This window comes from Culex quinquefasciatus, chromosome 3, assembly GCF_015732765.1.
Source record: "Culex quinquefasciatus strain JHB chromosome 3, VPISU_Cqui_1.0_pri_paternal, whole genome shotgun sequence".
In the NCBI taxonomy this organism is placed as follows: Eukaryota; Metazoa; Arthropoda; class Insecta; order Diptera; family Culicidae; genus Culex; species Culex quinquefasciatus.
The window spans coordinates 22,093,503-22,116,360 of NC_051863.1; the positions used below are offsets into that span (position 1 = coordinate 22,093,503).

Consider the following 22,858-nt stretch of genomic DNA (forward strand, 5'->3'; position numbering starts at 1 on the left):
AATAGAAATCTAAATACTTCAATACAATTTCAAAGTTTCGTCTATACTGATACAAACTAACAATTCAACTGGACAGAGGTAAAATTATTATAAATTATTATAAGCCTAAAGATTGAACTCACCATGCAAATTAAGAATCCTACGAATTTGAAAAAAAAACATTTTTGTTTTGAGAAATTGAGCAGGAATAAATATTAATGATTCTTTTTTCCATTATTTAGGAATGAATATTTCGGGTTTGTTGAAGAATATTCAAGTTACAATATAAACTCCTTAAAGCTTTGAGTTATACTCTATTCCATTTTGGAGCACCTATAGCTGTTCACTGAGGCATCTTCAAAACTGAGAAAGACTTACTAAAACTATGAAAAAAACTTTATAAAGCAATTTTATATCAATATTTGTTTTAGTTTAAATTTTCATACGTAATTCAAGAGTTCAAAAAGTAAATGTCACGATTTTGAACTGAAAATGGATTTAACATAAAAATCTTCATCTTCGAAATATTGAAAATTCGTTAACTCTATTAGTAAGATATCTCAGGAACCAAGAAGCCTTTTAATTCAAGAGTACCGTAAACCGGGGTGGCTTTGTCATAAATCATATTTAAGATGTTCAAACTTTATTTGTACGTTAAATGTACCATCACTTAAGTAGCTGATATAGTTTTAAAAAAAAAATCAATGTTTATAATTAGTTAACTAAGTTTATAAGCTTTTTAACAAAATACACATAAATTTTAGGTAAAATTGTTAAAAAGTCGGAATTTTGTCTGCAATTTGTTAAAACTAGTTTTGTTTATAGAATTATCGATTTATATTGCATTTTAAACTGAATTCGAAGCACGAATCACATGTTTTCACATTTTGTATAAAATTTGTTCTACTGAAAATGCCTATAAATCTGAAGATTTTTTTTTATTGTTTTTCAAAAACACATATTATTTGTTATTTACAAACTTATTTAACCTTCTCCTAGTGGAAAATTTTCCAAAGAATCCGAAAATGCATTCAGCTTTCCGATTCAAAATCATGTTCATTGAGAAAATTATGACACTTTGAGAAGTTTAAAATAATGACTTTGATCAACATTTTCTTAACTGTAGTAAACTAACTTTTTAAACTTTTCAAAATTTTATGAAATGTTCTTTTTGAGGTACTTTGAACACTTCTCTACCACGGTCAGTATGATTCTAAACCATTCCGTACGTATTTTAATTGTACTTTTCATTTTGCGGAAAAATTGCAAACCTATCAAAGTCACCCCGGCTATCAAAGTCACCCCGTTTTACGGTACTTGTGATATGCTGTATTTTTTTTTCTTTAAGTTATTTAAAAACCGGTTGATGTTTTTTCATAAAAAATACATCAAATTAAGCGTTTTATCAGGTATATAACAATAAAATAATCTTGTACTTATTTCCTGGATAAAAGTGTAATGAAATCTTAACCCTGTACTATACGAATTATAACGTGCTTGACAGTATAACATATTAGTTATAGGTTATGGTTAGGATTTTGGTCAGGGGGGGAGGGGGGGGGGGGATAATAACAAGCCATAGCCCCAACATTTGAATGCAAATAGTTTTTTAAATGAATTTTACAAAAGTTCAGTTGTTTTTCAATCATAAGTTTTCAAATAATGTACGATTTGACGAAAACAAAAAAAAAAATGCGGAATTTTTACGCAAAAATATAAAAAAAATCTCGAAAATCAAAAAATACGTATTTTAAGAAATTGAGTTTTTTTTCGTGTACCGTGAAATATTTACGTACCATTTTTGTATGGACAACAGCCAAAATAGTATGGAGACTGGTATGGATGAACCTGGGTGATGAAAACAGAGAATGCGTAACGTCATTTGCGAATGATACCACTTTGTTTACATTTACAAAGTAGGAGGCTGTTCAACCACAAGCATGACTTTTTTCTTACTAATAAGAATTTAAAATTATAAAGAGCTGATTTATAATCAATAGTATGTGTTTTAGTTTGTCTAGTTTTAACTTTTTTTTGTGCTGAAAATGGTGTGTGTTTTCTTTTTACGGGTGATGAAGAACTGAGGCGATGTCTCAGATAAATTCCCTGGCTGATTTAGGAATCCTGCAGCTCTTCCTAGTCCAGTAAAAAAACATAGCTAATTCTAGAGAAGCTAATCCAACAATCAGAGAAAATTTTCACTTAACCAGTAGGTTTTCAAACGGAATCAAACAATAAAAACAGCTTCTGGATGGCTATCGGCATGGATACAACCGCATCGACTCCATAAACAACTTCCATTCATAATTATAAAAAAATGACGATCTCACCTTCAACTTTCTTAAGATTTCTTGACTTCAACTCCAGGTCCTCAAGAGCCTTTAATCTTTCATTGTTTCAAAAAAAAAAAATAATAATAATAATAATGATCGATAACAATACTCTCTACTTTTGGCGAACAATAAATTGGTTCCACTTTGACAGTTCAAAATATAGGCCGTTTTGCGAACCACTAGTCAGCACCCAGGGACCTAGGACCTGGAGTTGAACCTATGACAAAAAATAGCTTCTTTAGTCATAGGTAAGGCCCTTACAATGTTTGAGCCAAATAAAAAAATACAAAAAATCAAAATGGTCGAAATCGGCCGAAAAATTCTCTTTGAATAAAATTTGTACCAGCCTGATTATCCTCGGAAACCATTGGTTTGATTTTACATGTTAAAATGTTTTTTTTTCTGGTCTTATAATTTTAAATTTCCACAAATAAATAATTTTCTTCTTCACATTTAGACCTTTAAATTTTGAAATTATAACCTAAAAGTGACTATAATTCCAAAACGGCGTCAGTGTCAGCATCGATCAGTATCATGTTTTCAACACAAGTGCTGAAAAGGTAATCTTTTCCGCTCTAAATTATTGCTATTGTTAGCTATTCAGCACTATTCAATGAAAGAAAAAGAAAGTATTTTCTGAACGGAATTGCCAAAATATGTTTACTGAAATTTATATAATTTCAACTTCTTTCAGATAAAATTTTCTTCGCTGGTTGTGTCCCGTAAAAAGAAACAATGCCATAATGAAGTCTTGTGCAATCTGAGTGCAAATGGAAATTCATAGAGATTGATTCTCTTTTTTTCGGTCCAGTACATTTTTTCTATGGAATGAACCACATATAACAGGAAGGAAAAAAAAAGTCAAAGTGTTTGTCGCCGTCCTGTGATGCAGACAGAATTGTATCCTCTTCTCTTTCAATCCACGGTCAATGGCTCTCGGTCCTGCAATGTATGTTTCCCCCGGAACAGGTGGTAATGGGACCAGGTGGGCGATGCATTTCTGTGCTCTATTACCGGGTTCCGGAGCATTGCAATGCCGGCCGAGAGAACGTCCAGCATTCGACCACATTTGCACAGTGTTGTCGTTATTTCCTGTCCAGTGAATAAATCTTCAAAAGTCGAACGTGAATGCGATTACTCGGGCATTTGAGGTTTGCTTTGTGTGGTATTTTTTGTTCATTTTGGAATTGACTTTTTTTTCGCTTCAAACGTCATAAAATATGCTTCTGCTGTTTGATCATTACATTAAACATTTTAGGGTCAGGCCAATATCCTCTGAAATTATTGTTTTAGTATGTAAGCAGATTGAGATAGCGTTCCGGCTGATTATTCTCTAAACATCAGTTGCAACTTTGCGAATCAAAGCACCGTACCACTGCGTGTCTTTGGAGTATCTTGACAAATTTTGAACTTGTGTCATTGCGCTGCATAAACCTCCCCCAGCGGCACGGTTTATAATTGACAGTTATACAAATCATTCGATCTGCAAAATTACTGACATATTGTAAGCCACCGCATAATAATTACTGTCATTTGCTTCTACATCGTTGGGCACCAGCAGAGAGTGGTATTTGGATGCACTTTGGACAGGTAGTTTGTAGTTTGTCTGTAAACTTTATGAATTTTGATTTTATCTTTCAATGTTTAATGGCGAAATATATAAAAAAAAAACAGAGCTATTGTATGTATGACATTGAAAATTACCACACCAGACTGAAACAAATGACCTTTTAGTACTGTTTGGACAGTAGACAAAACATATTTCAGTAGTTAAATGGCACATCATGTTGTTAAGGTACCATTCGTTTGCAGCGACAATATCGATACATACAGGTGGGGAGGAAAAATGATCAAATATTGTTTGTCAGGAAAGTTTCTACCGTTGTTGATGCAAGTGGGAGCTTCTGGTTACAGTCAGAAACACGATTTGTTTCATTTGATAGAGGACAAACGAGTGAAAAATAATCCGGAGAATACGTTTTACCTTGGAGAAACTATTCTGTTGGAAGGAAAGGATTCTTAGTAAACAACATTGATTTAGGTTTTAGCAAGACTACAAATTCTCGTCAAATTCGTAAAATCACGATAACTCGTGATGGTTACAAGCAAAATCCTTACGTTTATATATCATTTTGCCTTCCTCACTGACGTAAGGCTATAATCCTGAACTAAAAATTAACTGCATACATATCGACTCAAAATCGAAAACTGAAAAAATGTATGTGGTTACAAGTTTGTGTATGTGTGTGTATGTGACCAATAATGTCACTCAGTTTTCTCAGCAGCTGAACCGATTTTGACCAAACCAGTCGCATTCGACTTGGTTTAGGGTCTCATAGGTGCTATTGAATTGTTTGAAGTTTCGATAAGTAGTTCAAAAGTTGTGTATAAAAATGTGAGCCCAAAACAATGAAGATCTGGCAACCCTGCCTCGAGTTATGACCACTTATTAGTGATATTTATGTACTTTTTGGAAGCCTGATCTCACTTCAATATATTTGAACGATGTTCGGATCGTTGGTTAAAATTAAAAGATCTTTCCATCGAGTCTAAAACATTGAAAATCTGGCAACCCTGTTTTGAGTTATGAGCGCCCCCATCTTATTACCCATTAATGGTAAAGAGTGAGGAAGGCATCAACCACATAGGTGAATTAAGTTAGTTTTTTGTAATTGTCTGCTCTACAATTTTGTAGACTATTATCACACTCTTCAAAATAACCCTGCAAATTTAGAAAAAAAACATGAAATTTTAAAATTAAAAATTTTGTTCCAAATGAAAAAAATACCCTTCTGGGTTAATGTAGATTCGAAAAGTACATAAAATTTCCCTTAAAAATAAAAAAAACTGTATCTTTCGAAGGTACTTTTCGATTGATTTGGTTTCTTTGGCAATGTTGTAGGTATGGATAAGGGCTAAACTGAAAAAAATGATACACGGTAATTTTTTTGGTGGTTTTTAATTTCAGTTTTTGTCACTACAACATGATTTGCAAAATACTCTCAAATACTCAATGTTTTAGTCGACATCGCATTAACTAATGGTCCGATTTTCAATGTTAAAATATGAAACATTCGTGAAATTTTCCGATCTTTTCGAAAAAAATATTTTCAAAAATTTTAAACCAGGACTAACATTTTAAAAGGGCGTAATATTAAATGTTTGGCCCTTTTGAAAAGTTAGCCTTGGTTTAAAAAATTTGAAAATATTGAAATATATTTGAATGTTTCATATTTTTACATTGACAATCAGACCGTTAGTTTCTGAGATATCGACATTAGAAAATGGCGTGTTGTTTGGGTGGGACTTAGAAAACATTAATTTTCCGGTTTGCATGGCGATAGCTCAGCAACTAAGGGTCGTTTTAACAAAGTCCGAATAAGCAAAATATAGAGAATTTTTTCAGCTTTTCAAAAATATTTTTTTCAAATGTGGGCAAACATGTGCACTAATTAAAAAAAATGAAATACTTCGACTTTTTTCAAAAAAGTCACTTAAAAATGGATTTAACTTGAAAACGGTGCACTTTATCAATGATTTTTTGCCCATTCTGGAAATTTCTGAAAAGTTGGCATTTGATGTCCTCTAAAACATATCAAAAAATAAAAAAAATAAAAATAGTGTTTTATTGCAAATCAAGTTTTAGTGACAAAAAGTTAAATTAAAAATCATCAAATTTTTTTTTACCTTGTATCATTTTTTTTCAGTGTAGTCCATATCCATACCTACAACTTTGCCGAAGACACCAGATCGATCAAATAATTCCTTCAAAAGATACAGATTTTTGAATTTTCATACATCATTTTTGTATGGCCAGCTGCCAAATTTGTATGGAAAATTATATGGACAAACTAATGATGCAAAATGGCTTCTTTGGGCATACCGAAGACACCAAAAAAGTTTCAGCCGGATTAAAAAATACAAAAATTAAAATTTAAGAAAAAAGACCGATTTCGTAGAGAATTGCTCAATTGCAGTACATCCGAGTAACCCCAAAAATGTTCAGCAAAAATTTAAGCGGCCAGGCCTACTGCGTTGCATTAACCGCAGAGACAGATTCGGTGAACGGATCACATTTCACAGAATCAACAGGGGAGGAAGGATGCGTGGACATACCGTACCAAACGCTCCGAATCAGTTAGGTGTGGTGTGTAAGTGTAAATTGGCAAATAATTATATTTTTAGGAGGGAAGTGGAATTGGGCAATTGAAGTTGGGGAAAATGGGAATTGGGAAAAATGGGAATTGGGAAAGCGAAAAGGGGAAGGGATAGAAGGGTTATTTAATTTATTATATCATAATTTAGGGGAATATAATAATTTAACAACTTATGATGGACAGCTCTCACCAAAAAACAGCAAATCTTTAACATAAAGCTCAAATCTTCAAAAGACGCCGCGAGGTGGTATCCCGATCGTCAGATTCCAGGTTCTTCTCAGGATCGTTTGACGTGAACACTTTCACTTTAGCTCTGAGTATGTCCGCTCCCAACAAGTATTTCTCCATAGTTCGGTGGTTCAATTGAAAAACGACAACTTTTAAATTCTCTAGGAGCATTTCGATCCGTCAAAAATGGTGCTGCGATTTTTGCCCAACCGTTCGCGCGCCCGGCTTACTGCGATCTCATAGGTCTAGGAGGTCAAATTAAGTATGTATTTTTTCTAGATTTTCTAGCCTTTTCTCAGTGAGGTGAGGAAGCCAAAAAATGAATATCGACTGAGAAAATAGTGGGTTGTTTGGAAGACTAAGAAAACAACAATTTTTCTGTTTTTTAAATCCTTGTATGGCAATATCTCAGCAACTAATGGTCGTATCAACAAAATCTACAAAGCAAAATATAGATAATTTTCTCAGCTTTAAAAAATATTTTTTAAAAAAATGATTAACTGCGGCTATTTTCAAGAAAGTTACTTAAAAATGAGTATTATTTGAAAACGGTTCACTCTATCAAAATTTCACTGAAGAACTTTTTGATTGCAAATTTGATTTTATTTGAAAAATTTTGAAATCTTGGCATTTGATGTCCCTTAAAACATATCAGAAAATAATAAAATAGTGTTTTTTTTTGCAAATCAAGTTTATGTGACAAAAAGTGAAACAAAGATCATCAAACTTTTTTTTAACGTGTATATTTTTTCAGTGTAGTGCTAATCCATACCTACAACTTTGCCGAAGACACCAAATCGATCAAAAAATTCCTTCAAAAAATACAAATTTTTGAATCTTCATACATCATTTTTGTATGGACAGCTGCCAAATTTGCATGGACTTATATGGACAAACTAATGATGCAAAATGGCTTCGTTTGGCATACCGAAGGCACCAAAAAAGTTTCAGCAGGATTAAAAAATACAAAAAAAAAAACAAATCGAATGATCGAGAATGGCTCAAATGAGGGTTTTGTGAAAATCTCAATATTAAAGCTAGCCAAGAACACTGCCAATAATTGAAAATTCGGCTTTTATGGCAAATCAAATATTCCGGGAAAAACACGTTTTTGTGTTTGTCACCAAATCTCCGAAAAAAATAAAAATTTCGGATAAGAGTGGCATATTTGCATCCTAACATTCTAACATCTAACGGGGAAGACTAAGTCAAAATCTTTTTTTCGCAAATACAATTTGACATGAAAATACAGCCACATTTTACCTGGAAACAAACATTGCTTAAACTCAGAGTGAGGGTTAGGTGTTTTCTCAAAGGTGGGTCAGGATAAAAAGTTGTGTTAGTAACGAAGGTCATGAATTTGGTTGAACTGTCTAGTGCACAGAAATAATTGCTAGACGATATTGAGAAACTTTTTTTTTCTAGAATTGAGGTTATAATTTTCAAAATACCAGTGGCAATAACAAATCGCCGGAAAAACCAATAGAAGCAACATCGAAAAAGGGTTATCCCCCCAGTAAGAGGTTTCCCTCTTTTGTTCCGGTAATTGGCACGTCGGAAGCAACAAGGAGTCCCTGGCCCCTCCACGAAAGTACCGCGTTGATTGCGATTGAAAAGTGAAAAATGTACCGGGGCGATAATGAGGAAACCTGAACGGTTGACTGGACCGCGTGGACGGAGAGAGGAAAAAAGGATTGTGGGAAATAAAATGAAGGAAATTGTGAGGTGGGACGAACTTAATGTGGTTTTGAAGTCAAGTGATTTTGAAGAAAAGAAAAGGTTTATATAGTTTTTCGACTGAGACAATGATTTAGTTGTTTGAAAGGATCCACTCCACCTCGACTGTCTGCTTTGTCCGAAAGGATTAATTACATCATTAGCTTGGCTGGCGTCCTCACGGCGGTGATTAATTTTGCGTAGGACAGTGATTAATGGTTGGCTTCTGGGAGCTTCAGTGGCTCAATTGCTTTCAAATAAACGATATTTATTTCGTGATAAGGAGTTCGGTCACATTTGAATTCTACTCAAGCACCTTACGCTTGAAGCAACTTCAGAAAGCATGAAACTTTTTATTGTTGCATCCCAACTCCAATCTCGTCGATGGATTGCAATCGCTGCAAAATGACATTTTTTTGTGCACTACAAAATCTTATTCCCAGAGGCAATACCCGGTGATACTGAGGCAGATGATTCATGGACAGAAAATTGGAAAAGCCGATTCATTTCCTAGTACGTACCAATTTGGCCACACGTGGAATGATAGATTGCCTTCGGATGAATGTATTCCGAAGGAGCAAAAAAAAACCCAGTGATGTCGAAATCAATCACTTTTTTTGTGTGCTGTTGCTTCCACTCTGGTTGTATTGGAGTGCAAGTGGCTTGAATCGCAGGCGCAGGCAGGTGGCACATTGTAGAGTATTAGGCAGAGGCACAAATCAAAAAGCTGAACAAATATATAACGAAATTAGAGCCTTTTCATGTGACACGAGGGAAATTGGTGGTGGTGATGTTCGTTCTGTGGATGGAAAAATGAAACTTTGTTGATTTATGCTTTCCGTTTATGTTTGAATTCTCGGAACGGCAATTTGCAAATAGTTTTTAATCAAATCCCCGACGCAATCTGGGGACTTTTGAATATTGGTAGATTTAAAAAAAAACAAGAACTCTTCAAATTTGTAGGTACAATATAGCGCTTTTGCAAATTAAGTGAGTGATTGAATTTGAATTTACACTTACACAACCGGACAACTTAAAATGACATTGAATTACTTCTTCAATTTTGGTCTGACATTTCTAGGGGAAATAAATCAATTTAAAGTGTTATAAGCGGTCGTGTTTGTATGATGCTGAATAATCTGGAGTGTTCCTTGAAATTTACTAGAACCAAATTCACCAACGAGTAGAGCAATTTTATGTGAACATTTCTGTTTATTTTCACTTTTATTCAAAGTTATGCTATTCCTTTTACAAGCATTTAAAAAAATATTTTCCAAATGCATTCTAATCAGTCGAGTGCATTGGGCCACGCCCATTTCCCTATTTTAAGCTTAGTTCTTTTTTTCTTCCAGCGCTCTTTTGGGTCTGCTTAGTGCTGCAAAAATTGATTAAATTCTAAGCAAACACTCACGAAAAGTTGCATTTATAGAGAAAATTTCCTGGCATCACTGGCTCACTCCAACAAGCGCTGCTGGTGGTGTTGGTTTGGTGGCCACCCTTTGTTCTTTATTTGCGTTCGCTTCTCGCTCGGTTTTCTTCAGCCTTCAATTGGAATGGGTCGTCAAAATTCAAACGTCAAAAGACTTGGCGCGTTGTTTTTTATGGCACTTGCTTATTATTTACATGTTTCGGGATTATTTTTGAAGTGAGTGACTAACTAATGTTCAAAAGAACATTTTACCGGTAGTTGGAAGCAATCTTGCATGTTGATATGTGTGCCACCAAAATGATGAGAAATGGTCTCGCAAAATAGAAATTACAGTCGACTTTCTGGCTGTCGATCTTCTCGATATCAATATTGCTCCATCTATCGATGAATTCTTCAGTCCCTTCAAACTGCATACTTCGATTGGCTTTATTCCTCGATATTTTCTCTTGCTTGAAGGATCTCTTCCTCGACGGTCCCATGGATCAGGGATGCCATATGATTTTTTAAAATGTCTGTGAAAAGTCTGTGTATGTCTGTGCCTTTGTCTGAAATTCAAATAAATCAATTTATAGTCATAGAACTCTATCAAAAATTGTATTTTTAAGCATTTGAAGACTAACGAAATAAGTTTCGATTGATATTTTTACAAAATAACAATTTATTGAAGTTTTTAAAAAGTCTGTGCACCTCAAAAAATGAAATATCTGTGAAACACAGACAAATCTGTGTATCTGGCATCCCTGCCATGGATTCTGTTTACTTTAAAAATCTCTTCCGGTTGTCAATAATTTCACTTTCTCATGGCTTGCATAGACATTTTTCTTGGCGAAACGAAGCTTTGAAGGGTGTTTGACATTACTTTGTTTTTGTTTGATGGACGTTGACATGATTCTCTCGTATAGCTGGGTATCAAGAAAAAAATATCGTTCTGTAAACTGATGATTCTCTTCCTCGACGGTCCCTTGGATATTGACAACCAGGGAGTCGACTGTATGATCAAAAGGGCATTAAATTTGATCCTTTAGCCAGTAAGTGGCATAAATTTGCGTGCTTACTCGGGGCGGTGCTATTGCTGGTAAGTTTATAGTGTAAATAATATTATTGGAGCTTTGATCTAGCATCAAGCTCTCCATATTACGAAGATAGGTGTTTGATTAGAAAGGGTATATTTCCTCTAACTAAAACTGCTTTTTGAGAAATTTTCTAGACATTCAATAGAAAAATTGCCAGTGATTTGAATTTTATTACTATACTTTAATTAAAATCTATGCAGATTTTTTTGGCGTTTGATACCCATATCACACATTATGAAATTTAAATGATTAAAAAAAAAATTTACATTTTGAACTGAAATGTTAAGGAAATTTTCCAATCTTTTCAAAAACAATATTTGTATTTTTTTAAATCTGGACTAAAATTTCAAAAGGGGCAAACTTTAAATAATACGCAAAATTCTGAAAAATAGCATTTGATGTCCTCTAAAACATCGGAAAAAATATATAAAAATAATGTTTTTTTTGCAATTCCAATTTTAGTAACAAAAAGTGAAATCAAAAATCCCAAAATTCTGATAACCGTGTATCATTTTTTTCAGTGTAGTCCTTATCCATACCTACAACTTTGCCGAAGACACCATATCGATCATAACATTCCTTCAAAAGATACAGATTTTTTAATTTTCATATATCATTATTGTATGGACAGCTGCCAAATTTGTATGGAAAATTACATGGACAAACTAATGATGCAAAATGGCTTCTTTGGGAATACCAAAAGCACCATAAAAGTTTCAGCAATAGAGCGTCCAATTTTCTGGGGTTACAAAATTCCCGGGAAACGGGAAATTTTGAACAAATTTCCCGGGAAATCCCGGGATTTCCCGGCAAATTTGAAATTTAACAAAAATTTCTGATCCTGTTTCTGATTAATATTTTGCAACAGAAGTGTAAAGAACTGTAACTTTATGTGGTCAAAATGAGTCTGAGGATCAATTAATGGATTGAAAGCTTGTAAAAAATCATGCAACTTTGAGAAAATATTATTTATAAATTTTCTTTTTTTATATGCTGTCTTTCAAATCGTACCAAATCAAAACAAAAAATATCATTAGTATTATTTTTTGAAATATTGTTTTAATCAAAGTGTTTGGAGAGTGAAAATGTATGCTCAAAAGCAACAGAATTGCTTTTAAATTTGACTCAGTGACCATAAAGTTGAAATGGAAAAAAAATCATGCAGAAATAATGTTTTTTTTATGGCAAATTACATATTTCAGAACAAGTTTTTTTAACTTGTGAATTGAAATTGAATTTGCCTTAAAAATCTTATTTCTAGCGCTATTTGGTATCTGGTATTGCTAAGAAAACTTCGGAAATAGTGGCATTTTTGAAAAACATTCTCATTTTTTAGTCTCGAAAACTTTTTGTTCTGAGAAGTTTCAAGCAATACCTATAACTTTCATCATCTGGTTCATATTTGGGGTATGAGGTTTGTCTACTGGATACCCTTATGCTGTAAGAGTTGCTTCGGATATGGACGCTCCCTTGCAAAGTTGTTCATAAATGTTTGTTTCTGGGATGTAAAAGTTTACATTTTCGCTTGAATTCTTCATTTTTTTGTTATTTCGTAGAGTATAAGTTGGGCTACATTGTCTTTTCATTAAATTTGACCAAATTTAAGAATATACCCAGAATCCAGGGCTGTTTCATCTCCCCCTCTCTTTTCAGCCCATGGGTAACAATGAGACACTTTGGTTTTTCTTCATTAATCTTTTTAGAATCCATGGTAATCTTACAAAACATGAAGTGGATGTTATTTTTGGCACTTTTATTGAGTTTTAACTTTATTTAACCAAAGATATAAAGTTATTAATAATAAATATATGGTTTTTATATAATTTTAATAATTTTTCGTTGACAATTGAAGTTTCAAGCTGGAAAAATTGCCTTTAAATATCCTAGACAAGTCACCCGCAATGATACAACACAAAAACATGATGTTTAGCTAGAATTTTATTGATTCTCGGAGAGTGTCTCATTGTTCCTGCCAACTGCCTCTACAATGAGACAGTTGAATAACTCTGGCTGCAGAGGTCGAATCGATCTCATATTTCAATTTAATAGAAAGAAAATGCAACAAAAAGTTCTTTTTAAATGCTTATGAAAAAAAAATAATAAAAAAATCATTGAAAGTTGAAAGCCAAAAGTGTCTCATTGATGACTACTCTACCCTAATATTAGAACCAAAAAGAGGAAATATTACACTTAAAAAATGTCACCTTCTAATTTTTTTTACTGTGTAGCCATAGAGCTATCAGGATTAAACAAATTTTATTTGAAGTTTGCAAGAAACATCTAAAAATGTTTGTATTGAAAAGTTCGGTGCGCCCATCAATGTTTGAGGAATTGTGATATTTTTAAAAATGAAACAGAGTATTGAAAATTCAAATTTTTTATCTAACATAACATGACTTCAGCAAAACTGTCCTCATTAGCAGGTGCTCGGCAGTAAATTGAAGCGTGTAATAAAAACAAAACAAAAAACCAGCATAGATAACCAGACAGAGACAGTGAAACCACCGACACCGACGTAACACTCCTTGTAAAAAATCTGGTGAAATGTGTCCCAGCACGACTCACCCCAATCACTTCCTTGGAATCACCCCTTGCCGATAAAAATATATTTCGCAACACTGCTCGACCCATTGTTTGCAAACAAATCGTAGTTTATGAATGAATCAGCTGATTTGTGTTTACAAACAAAATAGAATCAGTGTTGCCTTGCTGATAAATTTTTCGAAAAACCGTTTGACAGCTCACCGGACTTACCGGAGGGGTGATGCAAAGAAGGGTCATCTTTTTTACTTGAGTGTTACGTCGGTGTCGGTGGATGAAATTCATATCCTGAGAACGCACTCTCTTCTAATCGCTCGGTCATCATCATTATCATCTATGAGGGGGGGCGCATGGGGTCAGTACGATCTTTGGCAAACCATTGTCCTCGTTCGTGGCCTTAATTTACCATCCGTGGTATCCTTCGAATCCGTGATATCCACCGTACCCACCAAAACCTCCAAGTCCGTACTTGACGACCGGTGCCGGGGCAGCGTGGACGTAGGTCGGAGCAGCGGCCACCTTGACCACCGGAGCTGGCGCGGCCTGGACGTACTGCACTACCGGAGCGGGCGCGGCATACTTGACCACGGCTGGGGCGGCGGCCACGTGGACGGGCGTGTGCACCTGGTGGATGGTGGCGTAGCTGGTGGCCGCCGGAACGGCAGCCTTCACGATGGTCGGAGCCGGCGCGGCATGGACGGCGTGGACGGCCGGGGCCGCATGGACGTAGGAAACGACCGGGGCGGGGGCGGCGGCATACTTGACCACCGGAGCTGGGGCGGCCACGGCGTACGAGAGGCCATGGTCGTCACCGAAGTAACCTCCGATGGGGGCGGGTTTAGGGGCGGCACAGGCAGCGGCCACCAAGCAGGTTAGTACAATCTGTGAGGGAAAGCGTTATTTTAGTATTATTTTAATACGGCCGTTTTTTCGAAAAATTGTCCGATTTTCAAAAAGTACCTAGCATATGAGAAAGCTGTTGCAAATTGTTCATGTTCTTCAAATTCGACCAAAAATGTCTTTAGACAGTTATGATCATTAATATTTATCATTAAAATCGACTCATGTTTCCAATAATGGGATACAAAATGCAAGCAGAGAAAAAACGCAATACAATTTTGTTCCAAATTTCATAAGAGATATTGTATTGTTTCCAAATTTCATGTATTGATATTGTAAGAGAAAATTGTATCTTGGGGAAAAAAATCTGATTCTGGTGTCAACAAATATCCATTTTTAGGGGGAGAGGGGGTAACATGCATCCCCTGTGAAAAAAGATTTGAAAACCCTCAATTTTTTTTTAAATAGCAAAATTCTAAAAAACATTTTTGATTTATTTCAAACAATCATGCGGGGCAAAATCCACCGGGTAAAAGCAGTTTTCACTAGTCACCTCTAGATGACACCGCTGGTTTTACAAAGGAGCATCACAGCGGTGCATTTTCCCCCGATCACGCTTTTTGCATAACATTCAACTAAAAATACATTTTTGATTGTTTTTGGGCTCATCTATCTATAGAATAATGAAGATTATGACAAACACTGAATAAATCAACACTTACAATATCAATAAATGCTTTTCATATTGTCCAAAAATCATATTGAAAGTTCCATGAAAATTTGATCAAAACACAACATTTTAAAGTTTTGCAAAAAACTTTAGCTGATTTTATCCTACGGTGCTTATTTTTTCCAGCATGGTTTTACAATGTTAAGCTTCCAATTTCCATGATTTTTTCCGCGGAAAATTCTTCCCAATACCGAGAAAAGCAGGGGGTGCATTTTTCTCCGGGGGAGCATATTACTCCCTCTCCCCCTAATATTATTTTTTCAGCACTAATTGTCAAGTTTCCGAAATCCGTATTTTTGATGTTCGATTATGATTTTTGATTTTTTTGCATATTTTAGGGAACCAAAAACACTTATTTTGAGGCACAGTTCAATATGAGCTTGAATAGAGTTTTCTCAGCTCTTAATTTTTTTTCAAATGTGGGAAATCCCACTAATTTTATACATGAATGACTGCGATTTCCAATATTTAGATTTAAAAAAATCAGTAATGATGCAAAAAATCAAAACTCGCTCAATGATTTTTTACCCGTTCTGGAAATTTCTGAAAAGTTGAAATGTTTGATATCCCCTAAAACATATCAGAAAATAAAAAAGAATAAAAAAAATTGTGACAAGAAGTGAAATTAAAAATCATCAATTTTTTTACCGTGTATCATTTTTTCAGTGTAGTCCTTATCCATACCTACAACTTTGCCCAAGACACCAAATCGATCAAAAAATTCCTTAAATAGATACAGATTTATGAATTTTCATGCATGATTTTTGTATGGACAGCTGCCAAATTTGTATGGAAAATTATATTAACAAACTAATGACACAAAATGGCTTCTTTGGGCAAACCGAAGGCACCAAAAAGTTTAAAGTTTAAAAAATACAAAAATTATAATTAAATAAAAAATACCGATTTCGTAGAGAACTGCTCAATAGTTGGTTTTTGAGAAATCCAGGTTCTGAAGAAAAAACCTCATCAATGCATACCAAACATCATAATTTTACAAAATTTTAATTATGATTTCCGATTTAAAATGTCAAAAAATTAATTCCGATATCCACGAAAAAATGCTTTGAATGACTTTAATTTTGATTTTGAAAGGAATATACAAAACCAAGGTTGACAAGTTAAAAGATCAAAAATTCAATAAAACGCTATTTTAAAATGACTAACATCATTATAAAATTCTAAAACATTCGGGAGATACTTCACAGTAAAATCAAATTGAATTTTGGAGGAAAAAATGATTTGCAGAATGTTTCCTATTTTTGAGTAATTTTAACTAAATTAATGTTTAAAAATGTGAAATTAATCTGTAACTGTTGTAAAGATTATCATTTTCTGATGTTAAATAACACATTTTTTATGACACGGCTAATCTTAGTTTTTTTTTTAATTTGTAGAAAATTTCAGCCTAAGGTTTTTTTTTTTGGGAGCGGCCGTGGCTGACTGGTTACGGTGTTCGCTTTGTAAGCGAATGGTTCTGGGTTCGATGCCCATCTGCTCCCAACGAGAAAGTTAAGAACACATAAATTTTAAATGATGAATATGAACGAAAAATCAAAGTCGCTCGAGGCGGGGTTCGATCCCCCGTCCTTTGGATTGGTAAGCAAAAATGCTAACCACTAGGCCATGACGACTTGGTGAGCTTGGACTGGAATTAGGAATACTGTTACAGAGAGCGAGTTGTGGCGCTATAACCACGGCAAATAGTGTCCAGGGCATTTGTGGAAATACAATGTCCCATCCCAGAGGGTCCCGGAGTACCAAACATTCTTAGCATGGTGCTCCCAACGAATACAACCAAATCTCGGAGCGTATGGTGGTGTGTCCCCACGCTTCTTCCTCCCCTGTCGATTCAGAATTGTGTTGTTGTTCGAACACTCAGTGCTCAAACTCAACCCAATTACGAGTCATCTCTGCGATACGGCTTTACGTAGTAGGCCTGGCCGCTTTAACGCTTGTGATGTTTCAATGCATTTCAATGCAATGGCGCACTACAAATGTTAATAAATGACAAGAAGAGTGCTAGGCGTCATCTAACCTAAGGCACTTTCCAGGATCCCTTCGAAAGATTGGCTGCGCTAGGGTCTGATTAGATTAGATTAGATTAGAAAATTTCAGCCTAAGGTTTTTGACCCCTCTGATTTTTTCTCAATATTGAATTTTATTTGAAAATGATTGACTTTGTAATTAAAGATCCTTTCCGGTACTGAGACCAAGTTTAGATCGAGTCGGCTTATGAAGTACAGTTTACTTAAAGCATAGAGTAATTACAGAGGATGTTTAGTGTAGAATGTTAGTGGTAGAAAATATTGATATTGATTTTGATGTTGCATAATAACATTTGAAATTTTGTATCACTTAACATTTGATTCTTAAAATAAATCTTCAAAAAAAATTTAACATTCCCAACATGCCCAAAAAGTCAGGGGGTAATGTTTTTCATCAAAAGTTTTAAAAATTTGAATGGATAATTACTTAAAACGATTTGAAATGCATTTTCCTGGGTTGAAAGTCATATGTAGCATGTTTGGGTTCAATTAAAAATATTTTGAATTTTTTTTTGCGAAAATTTCTTTTTCGTGAATTCATTGAATAATGAACAGTTTATTTTTTTTATTTTTACCCCCTTCCCTCCCTCGAGTTTGGTCAGAGTCGAATATCATAATTTTCTCTTCATTTTCAAAATGCCAAATTAAAAAAAAAAACGAAAATCATGAAATCGCCTGATTTCAGAAATAAAGCCTCAATTCTGTTTTTTAGGTATAAGTTGTTTCACTAAGAGCCCATCACCATATCTTGAACTTCATCACTTTACACAACGACTGCAACACTCACCAGAAATTTCATTTTGAGAGAAACGGTTTAGTTGAGATCTAGGTTGAGAACAGCTTAAGCCTAAGTTGATAAATTGCACTACAAACCACTACTGCCACTGTTTGCGGCCAGTCGAAGCCATTTTATAGCTGCTTCGTGTTTAGTTTTTTCATTTTCCGAAACCCAGATCCGTTTGTCCCTTTACAGCGCAGCGGCGGCCCCATCGGAACCTCGTTGGCCGGCCTCCCCAAATGTTGGGGACCGCTAGAACCGCACGCAACCGACAGCCATCCAAGTAAGCATGTCAAGTTGGATGGAAGTCGTCGACGGCCAGCGCGCCATGAATGCAGCCTACCTCGATGACCTAATGGGGAGAATTTGTGCGAAATTTTCTTCTTCAGTGACGACCGGTCGAGGCCGACTGCGATCGGATCAACCTAGAGCAATCATGAGTGGCGGACTCCAAAAGAAGCACGCACGCAGGCAATAAATCTTTGAGTCAATGAATTCGACGCGGATCGGTGGTTGAGCTTGCGGTCACTAGGGATTACCACGTGGGCTGACACGAAGAATGTTGGGCATTCGAGAGCGGTTCACATCTAAGGGTGAATTCTTGGAGGGACGAAACGGTATCAAGCATCCCTAGAACAGTTCTCGAGAGCTGCTCTATGGTGAAATCCACAGCCCTGACATGAGCTTAGTTTGCAGTTTTTCCTTGGTTTTTTTTTGTTACAATCGAAAAAGAAGAAAAGTGCTGAACGAATGGAGTCAATTGCAGTGGTCCAAAGTCGATGTAACATTTTGAAGTGACGCAAATGCACATGAAACTCATGTAAAAAGTTTAATAAAAAAAAGTGACAGAAGCTGACGACAGCAGTACACTGTCAGATCATTGAGGTGTTACGGTAGTGGTCGATTACGCCACTTTGCAAAACTTGGACATTGCTGCACTTGTACCGGTGCAATTTATTTACATTCCACTCGGACGATTGACAGTAATTCCTGCTGGGTATAAAACTTATTTTACTCTTCTCTCTTTATTCTTACACGTGAACTATACAGTGTACAAAGAGGGCAAAGGTACGTTTGTTTTGTCGATTTTCACAAATATATTTTCTGAACTTATTCTTTTACTTGGTTAAAGTGAAATCCTCTTTTTAGAAGCTGAACATTAAATAAAATTGCTGATTAGCCAACAATCAATACCAGTAGAAAATACATGCTTTTACCCTACAGTTTGAACTGGTAAAAATGCAATTCTTATTCCTGTTTTTTGTTAGCTAGAGAGCATTTATATTGAAGAAGCGAAATTTGTCTCACAGATTCCAACTCCGTTTGCCTCTGCAATGTAGGTTCTTGACAGGTTCCCTAATTTTACAGGGGATTGTTAAGGTCGTAGATGGAGTCTTCCACTCTATGGGGAAATGACTGTCAATGATGGTTCTCAATTCAGGGTCCAGAAATAAATTGATATGAAAAAAATAATCACTATTTGTAAAATGCTTCTACAAACAACACAAAGAAACCCGTTTTTTCATTGAAACAAGATTTGAATGTTTTTTCTAAAACAAAAATGGCCGCCAAATGGCCGATCGAGAATGACGCCTGTCAGAGCCTTAAGTCTAACTTTGCAACGTATGGACGAGGAAAAGTGTTCTCTCCAAAGTGTATGTGTGTGAGTGCTTCCTTTGAACTCGTTAAACATTCATACCAAGATTCATATTCCTTGCTCGAGACAACCTTGACAATTGCATCGTTGAAGAATTGCAATATCAAGTATATGTATAGGGTAAAGCTGCCGATTACCATCAGTCACATTTATATTATCACCTTTGGTGTTGTAAAATTGCATCCAAACCCCCTCCCCTTTAAAATTTCCTGGAGAATTCAAAAGAAACAAAAAATATTGCTGATGATTACAAAAGATTATATACTTTTTAGGATTCCTAGAATATTGTATTACAAATTTTATAAAAGTACAGCATTCTTATCCTTTTCACCAATTTACCAATATTTTCTCGATAAGGCCGTTGCAAATATTTTTCAAAGTTTATGTCGCCCCCCCCCCTTTCAAAATTGGTCAGAAAAATCAGGGGGCAAAAAAATATTTTTTCAAAAAAATGTCAAAAATTCAATGAAAAATAGTAGTCTAATCAACTAAGAACAATCTAAAATGCATTTTTCTGGATTTAACATGTTTGGACTCGTTCAAAAATATTTTGAACTTTTATGAAATTCCAATGTACAGCACCGCAAAAACTTTTTTTTCTCGCATAAATAAAATTTTCGTCAGTACTTAGAAATTTTGGAAATCAATGATTTAAAATTACTTTTTTCATGCAAATGTTGACTCCGTGGCCTGTTATTTCAATTTTTAACTTTTTTTATTTTTTTGCCCCTTCGACTGTGATCAGAGTCGAGGGACATAAACTTCAATTAATATTTGCAACGGCCTAACATATTTCCAACAATATTTTTTAAAGGCCCTATCAAAATAATATATCAATATAATATGAAACCCAAGGCGCGAATGGCATTTTGAAAAATAAGAATAGTGAAATGTTTTTAGAAATTTGTTATACTTTTTGTTTAGATCAAATGAATATAAGGCATGACACTCTGTTTTCATTATTGCCTTCCTCAGTGAGGTAACGCTATAATCCTGCTCTGAAAAAGAACTTTTTATAAGATTCTCAGATTCATGTATACTGATCGACTCAGAATCGAAAATTGAACAAATGTCTATCTGTGTGTATGTATGTGTGTGATCATGATTGTTACTCAGTTTTCTCAGCACTGGCTTATCCAATTTTGATCAAACTGGTCTCATTCGGCTTGGTTTATGGTCCCATACTGCGCTATTGAATTGTTTGAAGTTTCGATAAGTAGCTCAAAAGTTATGTATAAAAATGTGTATTCAAAAATATCTAGATGTTAGAAAAAGTGACCAAAACTCACTCAAGTCCTAATATGTTTTACATAGTTGGTTAGGTAATCAAAATACCTTTCCTACGTGTCCAAAACATTGAAGATCTGGCAACCCAGTCTCTAGTTGTGACCACTTAAGTTAAATTTATGTACTTTTTTTTGGAGCCGAATCTCACTTAAATGTATATAAACTATGTCGGGATCCATCATCCGATCCATTGTAGGTTAGATAATCAGAAAACCTTTACAAGGAGTCCAAAACATTGAAAAACTGGTAACTCTGTCTCATGTTATGATCACTTAAGTAATATTTGTGTATTTTTTATTCCGGATAAAAAAATTGATAATTGATTCTGGTTGCTTGAAATAAATTTTGATGTCTTGTTGTTGATAAGTTTTTTTAAAATAATAGATGAAATATTATTTTAAATTAATTTGTCCACATAAAACTAAATTGTTTTTAAAATAATGTACCTAATAAAATTAAAAAAATGTACCTAATGAAATACACATTCTAAATGTCGTAGGCAACATCATTATTTTTATCAATCAAATTAACTACTCAAATACAGTCGAGCCATGTATTTGTAGCACATTTTTGTAATTTAAAAATAGGATTTGTTTATCTTGCTGTTTCACCAGTAAAAAAGGATTTTTTTTTACAAAATACAGTCCAAACTTGATTATCCGATGTTATGGGTTTACGGGTAATTAAATAATGTATAAAAATCGCTATTAAACTAACCTTCATAGGTGGTTATGCCTTTCTTACATTAATTTATTTTTCTTTTGTAAAATAAAACCGCCAAGTTGTTTTAAATCTCCAATAGATATTTTTTTCTTGTTGGTTGATTTTCAAAACGCCCTGTGCCAGGGGTATTTAAAAACACTCGAAAAGCAGAACATCAAAACAAAAATTTACTGGACCTTTAGAAATTAACTTCCAGAAATGATCTTCAAATCAATCTTCATGTCGTCGCTGTCGTGCTATCTCGTCGCACGTGGATTTTAGGCCAAATTGAGTTAAGAATTTAATTTTGTACAGCTCACAATGCCTCATGCCACGATGGCTTTTAACCTTTTCAGATCCCCAAAATTCGATTTTAATCCCAAGATATTCTTTAAAAAACCGAAAAAAGCTCCGTTTGTTGTCACTTTTCATAGGGTATTAGTCCCTATTTTGGGCCTAGTATCTATTTTGGGTATACCAAACTTAAATCAACGAAATTGAGCATTTCACCAAATCTGGCAGGAATCTGCCACTTGATAGTGATACGTGCAGTCATTATCTTCATTTTGGCGGGCAAGAAAAATTTACTTTTTCCTCCTAAATTAGAAATAAAGCAATAAAAATAGCACTTTTCACTTTTTTCTTGGCAAATCGCTAGCTGCCCCTTAGGGAGAAAATTTTCACCACTTTTGCTTACCGCTTGTTGACACTCAGCGTCACGGCTTTCATCGCTCTGCACACGAATGAGAGCCGTCCCCCGAACCTCCAAAAACTGGCAAGATGTTTTTTGGTGGGTTGCACATTCCCGTTGCAAAAACAATCACTAAACTGCCACCAAATCAATAAAATAACTGATTAAAGTTACTTCGTCCATTTCGGAGAGAATGGCTCTATATTCAGTCCATTTGACACTTCTACAAATTGTGACAGTGTGTGTGCGCTTTTCACCAGTTACAATGTTTCTTGCATATTACGGGCTTGTTGTTTGGCTACGCAACAAATGTTTTATTGTGTTTAAAACTCGTAAAGAATGATATAAATCATGTCCAAGCTAATTATGCACGTAATGCAAGTGAAATGAATCGTTCTAACGTAGATTTGTGGCTTAAAACATCACAATGATTTGGCATATTTGTCGACCGAATTTGTGCGGCTGTACTGTACGAGCTGGGGCGGAACCGTACGTCAAAAAAATTCGCCACGTGCTTCGAGATTTCAACCAATCAGAAGGTAGGCCAAAAATATGCACAAAGAAGGTCGTACCCAAGCAGACGGAAATAACTTGGGAATATCATTTTTTGTTATTAGAAAATACTAGGCCAATAACATTTTATGTTATTTATAACAAGAATTGTTATTC

General features: G+C 34.8%; 1 protein-coding gene across 1 annotated transcript; it reads right to left on the reverse strand.

The window, feature by feature from the left end:
* Positions 1–13,317: 13,317 nt before the first annotated feature.
* On the reverse strand, positions 13,318–18,075 carry LOC6048310 (cuticle protein 16.5). Its single transcript, XM_038263731.1, has 2 exons — positions 17,862–18,075; positions 13,318–14,338 (listed from the first exon to the last, which is right to left on the reverse strand). The coding sequence occupies exons 1-2, from the start codon at positions 17,871–17,873 to the stop codon at positions 13,859–13,861; spliced, it is 492 nt and encodes a 163-aa protein (XP_038119659.1). The 5' UTR covers positions 17,874–18,075; the 3' UTR covers positions 13,318–13,858.
* Positions 18,076–22,858: the final 4,783 nt, after the last annotated feature.